This window comes from Taudactylus pleione, unplaced genomic scaffold (genome assembly GCF_031769625.1).
Source record: "Taudactylus pleione unplaced genomic scaffold, aTauple2 ptg000004l, whole genome shotgun sequence".
NCBI classification, from domain to species: domain Eukaryota; kingdom Metazoa; phylum Chordata; class Amphibia; order Anura; family Myobatrachidae; genus Taudactylus; species Taudactylus pleione.
This window is the reverse complement of record NW_028284407.1, coordinates 5,004,454-5,017,761: the sequence shown is the minus strand read 5'-3', so window position 1 is coordinate 5,017,761 and position 13,308 is coordinate 5,004,454. Positions and strand designations below refer to the sequence as shown.

General features: G+C 42.6%; 1 protein-coding gene across 4 annotated transcripts in view; it reads right to left on the bottom strand.

Annotated features, from left to right (window-relative positions):
• MAP3K20 (mitogen-activated protein kinase kinase kinase 20) overlaps nt 1–13,308 on the bottom strand; it is a 196,210-nt gene that overhangs the window by 65,704 nt on the left and 117,198 nt on the right. For all 4 annotated transcript variants that reach the window (XM_088471781.1, XM_088471844.1, XM_088471712.1 and 1 more), the window contains exon 11: nt 12,373–12,508. In XM_088471781.1, the coding sequence (XP_088327907.1) occupies nt 12,373–12,508 (136 nt within the window). The remainder of the gene's footprint in view (nt 1–12,372; nt 12,509–13,308) is intronic.

Here is a 13,308-nt window from a genome sequence, read left to right as displayed (position 1 = left end):
CTACTTTTTCCACAGTTTTGCGTCTTAGTTCGCTTTTAGTGTACTCGGTACTTAGAATTGGTGTTTTGTCGCAAAGTACGTGGCACTGTAAATGGGGCTATTTGGTGTGATTTGAGGATAGGTGTATCTGTAACTGACCACACACAAACAGTGATATTCCAGCAAAAAAATAAAAGTTTATCCTCTCTCCATTCACCCGAGAAAGCATCCAATCAGGAGAGCAGATGCTAATGGCTTTACAATACGTCTCCATCATCATCCTCAAACCTCTGTATATCATCGCTGTAGACCAATGAGGAGCTGCAGAGTCCCAGACCGCTGCCCACAGACTGATTAGCATACTGGCCACCTTTCCAATCAGAAGCCTCCTTGTTCTAAAGACCTCAACAACTTTATTTCTGTATTTCCAAACACCAACAAAACAGCCTGGCTAATGTAAACCCGTAACAATAACACTTTCCTACAATCAGTAACACAGCATTTCCACCATGTTATCACACAGTACTTGCAGAAGAAGCACAATGTCCCAGCGAATCTCTTACACTAACTGGTTCATTATGTCGGCTAATTCTAATCATGTGTCTCCACCAGAGCTGCCCAGCGGTCTTAGGGCCTGATTCAGAGCCGGACGCTCTGACCAGAGCGCTCGCTCTGAATCAGGGCCCTCCTCCATGAAAATGGAGCGGCCTCCTGGCCGCTCGTATAGCTGTGGGTGACCACCCACAGCATATGCGAGCGGCCAAAAAGATGGTCGCGATGGTCTTGACTATCGCGACCATCGGACTTGCGACGGAGACCCTGTGGTAGGGTCTCCTTGCCACAAGCCCTGGAGTGATTTTGGCTCTATCAGAGCCAAAATCACTCCCACTGACATCACTAGTGATGTCAGTGGGGCCGGCTTCAGACGGTAGGCGTTCCCATGGGAACGCCTCCGTCTGGCCGCCACGCCCCCGGCACGCCCACCAAAGGGGGCGTGCTGTCAATCAACATCGACAGCACGCCCCCTTTGGTGCGAGACCCGGAGCGATGGAAAGCCCGTCGCTCCCCGGGTCTCGCGCATGTGCACGACGGAGCTCCCTCCGTCGTGCGCATGCGCAGTGGGGAACATCGACCCGCTTGCGAGCGTACTGCTGCTCGCGAGCGGGTCTGAATGACCCCCTTAGTGCCAGAAACTGTAGTACTGTAGGTGCACCTCTATATCGCTTCATACAGCCATGATTACAAACTCCTATCCGGATCATTTTACTGATGGAACACTCTAAATATAATAATTCAGGAAATTCACTCCATAACACAGAGAAGTATATATGTAAATGTGTTTCTAACATGACACACTGAATAAATGTAATACGGTATATTTAAAAGTAGCTAGAGATAAGGCCATCCTGTTGGCTGATGGAACTTTTGTTTTTGCACTATAATTTGGGAAAGCACCCATGGCAGGTTTGCAGGTACCCCAATGTAAATCTGTTCCTCCCCTGGGATGAATGTGAGGGCGATGGGTACATCCTGGTAAAGATCACTCTAAATTTAATACACTCCCACTGTTCAACTCTCACTTATTAGCACTAAGGCCATCCTTAAAAGTGGTGGTTGGCTCACATATACGTGTCGATGTGTGCAGATACAATTAGCTTGACATCTACGGCCCGATTCCATGTTCTTGTGACGCCGATCCGCCCATAGGCATTCAAAACCAACAATTGGTAGACATCGATGAACGGCGATCGGTCAGGGAATCAAGGAAATTTAACATGTTGAATTTCCCCAATTCCCTGACCAATTGCCGTTCATCGATGTCCACCGATTGATGGTTTTGAACGCCTATAGGCGGATAGCCAATTCTGACCATTTTCGGGTCAGAGGTGGGGGAATCGAGATTGTCCAATATGTTGGATTTCTCTGATCCCCGACCCACGGGGAATTACCACGATACAGCCTAGAGGTTTGGGCCCTATTACATACATGGGTAGTACTTTTTGCTGGCTGGTTGATGTGTCCAGGGACATTTTGTTGTCTATGCTCTTGCAGTAATTCCCCCAACCCCTACATTTGCACTTTTTACCAGTTATTAATTGAGCAACTTACATTTTCTTCTTGCAATGAATATATATTTCCTCTTTATGTGATAAATTGACCTGTAGATTTGACCCTCATTGTTCTTCTTTGTTCTAAAGTGTCCTTTTTTCTTTGTGTGCTAATAGCTTGTTGGTATTGGATTTACTGAGATTTTTGTCGATTTGCTGAATATTGGCCTGCTAACACTATTGCTTGGTAAAATATTCATATATTCATTATACTATATTCATATAACATTATATTCATATATTCATCATATACTTGCTGATCATTTACCACTCCTATGTATAATTTATCCTAGCTAACACATTTTTAAAAATAACTGAAGGCCTGATTCAGACCCGCTCGCGAGGTCGATGGTGGCCCAGGCGCAAGCATGGCGTGCGCGAGCCCAGGAGCGAGTGAGACCTTCACTCGCTCCGGAACTCGCAGCAAAACGGGGTGGCTGTCGATGTTGATCGACAGCTCGCCCCGTTTTGTAGGCGGGAAGGGGGGGTGGCTGAACAAACGGAGGCGTTCCCGAAGGAACACCTGCCGTTTCTGGGCGGCCCTACTGACATCACGAGTGATGTCAGTAGTGGACTTCCGGCTTTATTAGAGCTGGAGGTCCACCTGGCATTGCGATTGCTGAGACCCTACCACAAGGGTCTCCTCGCAATGCCGATGGTTGCGATAATCGCGACCATCGCCAGACCGCTCGCACAAGCTGTGGGTGGTCACCCACAGCTGTGCGAATGGCCTGGAGGCTGGTTTTGAAAAAAATAGGGACGTCCTGATTCAGAGCGAGTGCACGCAAATAGCGTGAGCCTCTGAATCAGGCCCTGAATTCTTACCTGTCTTTTAAACTTCACTGTATACTAACTAATTGTTGTGGATTTATGAACATCTACAGGAAACAATATCCTGTCCATTTCAGCTGTCCTGACACATTAACTACGCATTCTGAATAAGTAAACACAAAAAATCAATAGATCTCAGGAGACTGTGGAGTGAAACTTGCGGGCTAGTGATAATTAAGAGGTGGTCATCCACATACAGGGAAACTTTATGTTCCAATCACTAAATTTTATACCAAATATAAATGAGTTTCAAAGGAATTTGAGTGCTCGGGAAGGGGACGACAATAAATTAAATTGGTTACAATTAAAGTGGTTAGAGGGGGTAACCCTGCCTTATGCCATTGATAATTCCAAATGGGGAGAAGGTGACTTGCTTAAACTGCTACAATTCGGTTAACAAATTTCCCTGTAAAGGTCACATTTTGGGGGACTCAAAACATTAAGGCCATGATAGGCAGTGAAATGATTTCTCAGCGATGAGCACTAGTCCTTTAAACAGGGTCATTTTTGATTATGAATTGCATGAATAAGATCAATGGTACGTCTGGTAATATAATCTGGGGTTGTCAAAGCAGCCAATAATCGGCGGCTTTAACTTGTAATTTTAAAACGACCGTAGGAATAAATCTATACCAGCAGCATTTTTTACTACTGCTGTAATAAAACTATTGGTCAAAGCTGCTGCTGATCATTGGCGTTGATCAACCACGGCTTAATCTACCCCGTGGCTTCTTCCACAAGGACCAGGGCGAGAAGAACAGAGTTCATCAGTCCCTGTTTAAATGAGGGCCAAAAATATTTATTTTTCCTGTTTGCCACTTAATGTACTTACTGTTGGTAAGCATGGACCTATTATAATCATATAAAGCTATACTGATTATAAGCCTCTAACTACTTTATTTTCTGCTAAAACCACTTTACCTTCTCCACAAAGTAAAGTGACATTTTTTAAATTATTTTTTACACTGTAACAATACTGCTCGATCTGTCTCTCTCCTTTCACTTGCATAAAGAAAAAAAAATAGAGAATGGGAGCAACATTAAATAAATCCAAATCATGTTGACAGTTTTTGTCTGAGGGGGCAATATGACAGATAAACTGCAATTGTTTATTGTACTTAGAAAACACAGTTATTGTGCTGGCTGTATCTCCTACAGGGGTCATTATATGTCCAAAAAGGGTTTGCACCGCTTAATTGGAATCTAGTCCATTTCTGAACACTCAACAGTTTCATCTTGTGATGTGCTGAAGCTTCTTGTAAGTACATCCCTATTTATTCCCGCAAGCAAGGAACACAATGTGACTTGCCTTCTTTCAAGGATCTAGCAGTGGATACAGAGGTCACACATCACTACCAGCTGCCTGGCAGGTCAGCCAATTAATTTATAGTTCTCTTGTAAAAAGTTCCTGAGATCATTCTCTTGGCAGAACATTACACGGTGATAATATCCCAATAAATGTCGTCCTTGATCAGCCCAGCTTGCAGCATAACAAAAATCTAATAAAGGTCCAGTCCTAACTGTATATTATTTATTTTTATTAGTTTGATTGATCAGGCAACGCTGAGCCCAAGGGTGTTTTTCTTTCTATGAAACGAGAAACATTAATAAAAAACACAGAAACACTCCATGCTTGATAATGAAAGGTCATTTCTATTCTTGTTACTACTGCATCTCCATTCCACTTTTACAAATTGATTATCAGAGATCCACAATCTTTTACCTTGGTGCATCTGGTATTGATGGAAAGTCGGCAGGCTCAAGTAGACAAATTAAAAGTAAATCTGTACATAACTAATACTTTTTTTGATAACTTTACAAGAGCCATGAGTTTCATTTTTTTTCTGGTATATAATTTCCCCTGTCTGAGATAGGTGCATGCATTATGAGATCCGTGATAGACAGCTGCTTTAAGTATAAATAATTTTTTATATTCAATTCAACAGCTGCAGTTCACTTGGCTGCTTGGTTACACCATCACCGTCCAGGACATACTTACCGACTTTCCGGCTGCCCCTTCCGGGAGGGAGGAGCCAGGTCGGCTTTCTCCTCACAGCAGGAGGGCATAACATGGCAATAGGAAGGGGTTACAGTGGGCAGGAACGGGGTGGAACTGAGTTCCGTCACCTCTAATGGTAGGTGGAATCGGCTCAATCGCGTCATCATGGCCTCCCCCGTCATGCACCCCAGCGCTGTACAGAGCCGGGATGACACCATTCAGCACGAATCGCGTCATCCTAGCAACAGAGGGGTGTGGGGCGGCGGAGGCCGTTTTCGGGAGACTTGCCTACTCTTCCAGGTGGCCGGGAGAGCCACCAGATTTTCGGGAGCCTCCCGGCCATTCCGGGGGCGTAGGCAAGTATGGCCCAGTGATAATGCTATCTAGTATGAACTCTGTAGATATCTCAGGTCTCAGTCACACTAGCATAGTAGCATTTTATTACATTCGCCTCTGTAGCGTTCTGAACACATACAGTCAGGTCCATAAATATTGGGACATTGACAGAATTTTCAGATTTTGGTCTCTATTCACCACCACAATGTTTTTGAAATGAAACAAACAAGATGTGCTTTAACTGCAGACTTTCAGATTTAATTTGAGGGTAATTACATCCAAATCGGGTGAACGGTGTAGGAATTACAACGGTTTCAATATGTGCCTCCCACTTTTTAAGGGGCCAAAAGTAATGGGACTATCAACTCAAAAGCTATTTCATGGACAGGTGTGGGCTATTCCCTCGTTATTTCATTATCAATTAAGCAGGTAAAAGGTCTGGAGTTGATTCTAGGTGTGACATTTGCATTTGGAATCAGTTGATGTTGACTTTCAATATGAGATCTAAAGAGCTGTCACTATCAGTGAAGCAAGCCATCATTAGGCTGAAAAATCAAAACAAACCCATCAGAGAGATAGCAAAAACATTAAGTGTGGCCAAATCAACTGTTTGGAAAATTCTTAAAAAGAAAGAATGCACCGGAGAGCTCAGCAACATCAAAAGACCCGGAAGACCACGGAAAACAACTGTGGTGGATGACAGAAGAATTATTTTCCTGGTGAAGAAAAACCCCTTCACAACAGTTGGCCAAATCAAGAACACTCTCCAGGAGGTAGATGTATATGTGTCAAAGTCAACAATCAAGAGAAGACTTCGCAAGAGTGAATATAGAGGGTTCACCACAAGATGCAAACCATTGGTGAGCCACAAAAACAGGAAGACCAGATTAGAGTTTGCCAAACAAAATCTAAACAAGCCATTACAGTTCTGGAACAACATCCTATGGACAGATGAGACAAAGATCAACTTGTAAAAGAGTGATGGGAAGAGAAGAGTACGGAGAAGGAAAGGAACTGCTCATGATCCAAAACATACCACCTCATCAGTGAAGCATGGTGGTGGTAGTATCATGGCGTGGGCATGTATGGCTGCAAATGGAACTGGTTCCCTTGTATTTATTGATGATGTGACTGCTGACAAAAGCAGCACAATGAATTCTGAAGTGTTTCGGGCAATATTATATGCTCATATTCAGTCAAATGCTTCAGAACTCATTGGACGGCGCTTCACAGTGCAGATGGACAATGACCCGAAGCATACTGCAAAAGCAACCAAAGAGTTTTTTAAGGCTAAAAAGTGGAATGTTATGCAATGGCCAAGTCAATCCCCTGACCTGAATCCGATTGAGCATGCATTTCACTTGATGAAGACAAAACTGAAGGGAAAATGCCCCAAGAACAAGCAGGAACTGAAGACATTTGCAGTAGAGGCCTGGCAGAGCATCACCAGGGATGAAACCCAGCGTCTGGTGATGTCTATGCGTTCCAGACTTCAGGCTGTGATTGCCTGCAAAGGATTTGCAACAAAGTATTAAAAAGTGAAAGTTAGATTTAGGATTGTTTAGTTTGTCCCATTACTTTTGGCCCCTTAAAAAGTGGGAGGCACATATAGAAACCGTTGTAATTCCTACACCGTTCACCTGATTTGGATGTAATTACCCTCAAATTAAATCTGAAAGTCTGCAGTTAAATCACATCTTATTTGTTTCATTTCAAAGCCATTGTGGTGGTGAATAGAGGACAAAATATGAAAATTCTGTCAATGTCCCAATATTTATGGACCTGATTGTATGGATGGAAACTACAGGGAAAACTGAACAGCCCGAGGGATCATTTACTCATAAGTAACAGTGAAAAATGAAGCAGAATCAAGATGCAAGACCTTTCATAAGGGTGCAACATTTGACAGCATGGTCAGAAATAACAGACCTAATGAAGTGCCATATGTTACGGCAAAAAATTTATTTTTTATATATATATATATTATATATATACATACATACATACTAATACACGCACACACATCTATATACTGTATGTATATATTTAAATTTGCAATAAATTACCTTTTGCTTCTATTTTTTTGAAGTGGCACAAAACTATTTAAGGATTCAACATTCATTAAATGAGTCCATTAAATTGATTTTGTAAATTTATGTGCACTGCTCCTGAAATACCTAGGGCAGTGATTTTCAACCTTTTCAACTCGATGCACACTACACAAGATTTTAATATTGCCAAGACACACTTATCCCCATATTCAATTACAAAGACTTTTCTCAGCTGCATAAAGTCTGTTAAAAAACGGGGATAAGTTTTCACCACTGTTTAGGTGACGACAGAAAGTGCAGAATTGAGGTTTTGGGGTGCAGACTTTAAAAAAGTAGCCTGCACCCCTTGTAATGTCCCCCAAATGATTTGTATGTCAAAATATTTAAAAAAATGTCCTCAGGTCACCCCCAAAAATGCTAAAAAAAAAATGGTGGAAAAACTTCTAAAGTAGAGAAATAGATTCCTGAGGGGTCCCCAAGTATGCGGCAGATGTTTTTTAGAATGCGGGTGGTTGCAGCAGGTGCATTTTTGAAGATTTTAAAAAAACGACTTTAGGGACTTAAAAATATGCTTACTCCCATTTTCATGTACCCCAAATTTACTATTTAGTGCTATTCTTCATTAGTTCTTCACAGGCGCATTTATGTACCTGCCGCGGCTATTTAAAAACCCCGACTACCTTCAGCAGGCCAAATCGGGGGTACCCATAGTGATCCCCCATGTCAGAACATCTAAAGGGGGGTGTCAGGATGATTTCCCGAAAATTGGCAGGACATTTTTCGATACTTACCTTTCCACCAGGTCCCGTTTTCGCCGGGTCCTAATTGAATACGGGGATAAGCGGGCACGTACCCGATACTTTATTCCCTCCTAAAACGGCGATGATGGCGAAAAGTTCGACCTCAAATTGAATATGGCCCTTAGACTTTGACACATTTTGCATTATTCTATGATTTAGTTTTTCTTCTCTAATCCTGCTACTCAATGAGCTTAGGATTGCAGGTTTTAAAAATGGTAAATATAAGAAGCTCATTGGTTGTCACAGTAAATGTTGTGTTCAATAAGAAGCTACGAAAATCCTTTAGTGGGCAGACACTTAGGGGTAAATTTACTAAAGTAAGAGTTTTAGAAGTGGAGATGTTGCCCATAGCAACCAATCAGATAATACTTAACACATAACTTGCACCTTCTAGAAGATATTAGCTAGAATCTGATTGGATGCTATGGGCAACATCTCCGCTTCTAAAAACTTTCGCTTTAGTAAATTTACCCTTAGGGCCTGATTCTGAGTTGGGAGTAAAGCAAAAAAGAGCCAGTAACTTTGTATACATTTATTATTTGCATGTAGGGTAGATACTGGCTGCTTTGCATGTAGCCCACAAATGCTGGACAGCTGTATTTTTACACTGCAATTTAAATTTCAGTTTGGACGCACCCTTCTCACATGTAAATCTATCTGCACATTTTATATCTGCCCCCACCTGCAGAACAGAATGGTTTTACCAAGGTGCAACGTTAAGGCCCCCAAACATCAGCAATCCACTGGGGCAATTCTGCTATTTGCAGATGATTAATCTGCAATGTATGGGGTCCACAGATCGCAGATTCTGACCAGAAAGCCATTGGAATTGGTGACTCAGGTTGTCCAACATGTTGGATTTCACAAACCAATCGGGGCTGTAGATTGCTGATGTATGGTAACAATCAGTCAATTTGCAGACGATTACTAGTAAAATGATGGTCAGATCTGTCCTTCCTGATGATCTGCAAATCACCAAAAAATAACTGTAATTGTCTGGGAGCAGATTGGTCGTTTGGAGAATCTTTAAATTGAGGGAACAAAAAAAAAGAAAAAGAAATCACAAAATCTGTGAATGTTTTTTTTTGTGATTGCTGGTGAATGGGCCCCTTAACTTGCACTTTTTGGCATTACTCCCTCCCCAGAATCAGCGCCCCAGTCCTGGCTGATGAGCGGGCAGCCGTTTGGACCACATCGCTGTCATACATTTGTACAGTCCCCAGGTATTGATGAAGCAGCGGCTTTTAATGTTGAAAAAAATCTTTTAAAAAATATTGGGCCTGATTCAGAGCCGTTCGCTATTTGCGGTCGTTCGTTCAAAAACAAGGGGTGGCTATTCAAATGATTCGTTCGCAAATTGCAGTCTGTTCACACCTCTAAGTCTGAACGAGCGAGCAAAACATACGCTCGTTTATTTGTTAAAAACGCCCCCTGGCCGCTCGCACCATACGTCATGTCCGCTATTTATTAGATTAATCGAGTACATCGACCAGCGTATGAACTGCTCGCTATTCTTGTGGTTGGTTTTTGCTACCACAATCTTGCGAGCAGTTCTGGCTATAAAATAACCCAGTGACGTGGTCAATGATGCTGCTGTATTAATTATGCACACCCATAAAACGCCCGTTTTGACCTTTAAGCACGCCTGCATTCGGATCTCCACTCCCCATTTTCAAGCACCTTCCCCTGTTACCACCCACATACGCCTCATTCTGTCACTCAAAATAGCAGGCATTCGCTATATTGCGAGCACATGAATTTCGGCCGCACTGACTGGTTCGCGCATGCGTATAACGATCCGTACGCATGCGCAGATGTGCGAACATCGCTCGGAACGAGCGTACTGCCGCTAGCGAGCGGCTCTGAATGAGGGCCATTATCCTCTCATGATACAAAGTGACTTAATATGCATTGTGGACCTAATCGTAGATTAATTTATTTTGACATAACAAATAACATAGGAATATTAATGTTAGACAGGCTTAAAATTGTAACAATGAGCCCGATTCAAAATGGGGGCCCATAAAGGAATTGTGTATGAGGACACATTTGTGCATGGGGCCTGATTCAGAAAAGATCGCTATTGCTATCGCAATAGCGATTACGCACGCAGACTCACTGCAAAGATAAGCTAATGACTCCAATCGCAATGACGCTGCAGCCAAACATAAGGACGTCCCCTTTACCTTACACACATCTGTAATACTTTGCAAGTCTGCGAAACCATCGGTAACATTGAATACCATCGGAGCCTCACGCATACTTACACAAGGTCTGACCTTACTCAGAAATTGCTAACCTCATCGCACGCAGTGAGAGCTCAAGCTGTGTATGGCATCGCCGTGGATAATTTATGCACGCCCCTGTAACAGCGTTCAAACGCACTGACACGCCTGCATTTCCCCGGCCACCTCCGTCACCACCCCCAAACACTCACTTTCTGTCAATCACTCTGCGATGGGTCTGCGTGGTCTCTGCGATCGCAGTGGAGCCTTCACGCACTGTGCTGCATGCGCAGTACGCCACAATCTGCCGCCTGCGTGCGTTATTGCAATAGTGATCCTTGCTGAATCAGGCCCAATATTCCATAAAATAAATAGCAAATATGTTTTACCAAAAAAGTTTTATGAGCAGTTAGACATAAAAATTATAAAAAAGAAAATGCAGATTTTAATAAGAGTAAAGTATATTCCTTATTTTATTTCCAGTACGGATTACCATAAATTAAGGAGAAGAATTAAATAAAATGCTATTTTATGTTTTGGAAAGTGGTGAATGGGAGTTTAGTGTAGTTTTTTTTTTATATTCAATTAGTTTTATCTGAAAATTGTGTGTTTTTAGATTTATTTTACATGTACTGCACCAGGGCCAAAGATTAATTCCAGGGGTTCTAATCAAGTTAAGCAGCCCATATTCCACGGCCAATGGGGTGTCTGCGAAGAGCTGCATCGTAATAGCACCCAGGTATAGATGACCCAGACCTGCGTAGGACAGCCTGGGTCATCACTACAGGGTCAAGGTCTGCGTAGGACAGCCTGGGTCATCACTATAGGGTCAAGGTCTCCCTTGATAGGTATTAGAAACAGACCATTTGTGGAATTATGTTTTTAAATTTTTTATGACACAGGACACTTTCTAGGGGGACTGTCTTATTAAAAGTGGGCGAGTGCTCCAGCTAATGTGCTTTGTGTTTGAGCGGGTCCCATAAAAAGTTTAGGTCTTTGGTGGAAAACTGGCACTCTTTATTTATACCAGCTATAAAGAAGGCTAAACCAAACAGGAAAAAATAAACGTTATTCTGTTGACAGGGACGGTACTAAGGAGTGTGACGTTAGCAGACCACCTTCAAAAGACTTTTCAAAAACTCTCTGCGTATCAAGGAACAATTCTGTGGCTGGTGCCCAGTGCAGAGGGTAGATGTGTGCCCTCATGTGCATTAGGCAGGCCATCGTCGTACTGGTGCATGCAGCACAACCAAAGTGTTTCCAGGTTAAAATGGAGTGTACTTCATTACTAAGACCCAGTGTGTTGACAAAAGGTAAACAAAAGTAAAATCTGGGCACTTCCGATGATAATGCCCCCTTTAAAACAACAGCTGTAACCCACACACTATTGTTCTTTTCACAATTTTTTGCAAATTAGTAGTAACTGCAGCATCATGCTGTCCTGCAAATTAGTAGTAACTGCAGCATCACGCTGTCCTGCAAATTAAAAAATACTTCATACATGTTTCTCAAATGTATTTATGTTCACTAAAGCCATGCACAAACAAGCCATCAATGACAATATTACGGTGAGTACAATGTGACAAAAATACATGCATTTAATAAATATTGATAAGTGATTCAAGTACATATGAGGACCAGCGTGTGGAATCGCTGATATGTGTCTTGGTTACAGAGACCTGCGTCACAATAGAGTAATTAAACCGACCCGTTGCAGAAGTGGAGAACGTGCTAACAAGAAAAGCCCTCTCCCTACTTATTCGCACACAATAGAGCCCACCTTCTGTTGCGCCCAGTACGCTGAGCAGACGACAACAAAATATGCGACTGTTGCCCCTCCCCTTATGTCACCTGTCCGGGCCGGTAAGAAGTGTAGAGCAGGAAGCAAAGGCTTGTTAGACAGCACTCCCCACGTGCCTCATTAGCAAGCTACTAATGTCTGCGGGTGGCAGGGAATGGGCATACAAAATACAGGGAAGGCGCAGAATGCCCATGCTTGTCTTAATCATACACATTCCATTACATTACATAAATTGTACATACCGGTGTGTGCGACTGCTCTGTCAGCTTTTTCTCCCATATTTTTAGACGCTTTTCCCGTTCTTTTAATTCCTGTTCCTTACAGCTCAAGTCTCGCTCCAGTTTCTTCAGCCTCTCCAGCGTCTCCTCAATTTCACATCTGCACAGACAGAGCCACATCACACGGATTTATTTTGAAACTTCAAATATTTTGCTTTAAAAAAGGGGAAAAAACATTTGCTTGGATTCATTTTTATGCCAACATGTATTGCACCCCATTCTGCGAACGATTACTATTTCCATATTTTTGTTAGCTATAAGCTATTATTTTTTTAATATGTCCAAGTCGTTGAATAAGGTATTTCAAAAGGGAGTTTTAAATAGCAAAATATTTAAAAGGTAATTTTCGAATGTTCAAAATATAGCTCTTCTCCCTGTATTTGTATATTGTGAAGACGGTACGCTCTTGGGGGCCGGTTTAGTTCTGCAGGAAATTCGTTCTCGTTGCCTGGGAGATCAGCTGGTAAGATGAGATTCATCCCCATTGAAGTGGGCACTACAGAAACTTAGGGATGCTGTGTATCACCACGTCCAATGTTTCCCACATTCCACCAGTACTTCATTAACATGTAGTTGGGTTTTATGATGTGACCTTTCCCGGTGTTTCATTAAATAAATTGTTTGATTAGCGGTCTAAAAAATGTCCTGTAGCATCAAGATTAAATTTTTTTTTTCACTTATCTGAGCAATTCCCTTCCTGCGGGATACGGTCAATATCCCGGCAAATGGGATTCCGGCACTTAGAATACCTGTCAGAATCCCGCCGAAGGCATCCCGCAGGTGAGTAGCAGTGTTAGGGGGAGGGTTAGCGTTTATCACTAGGGTGGGAGGGTTAGGTTTAGGGTGCGGGGAGGTCAGGTTTAGGCACTAGGGGGGGGAATACGTTTATCCACCGGGGAG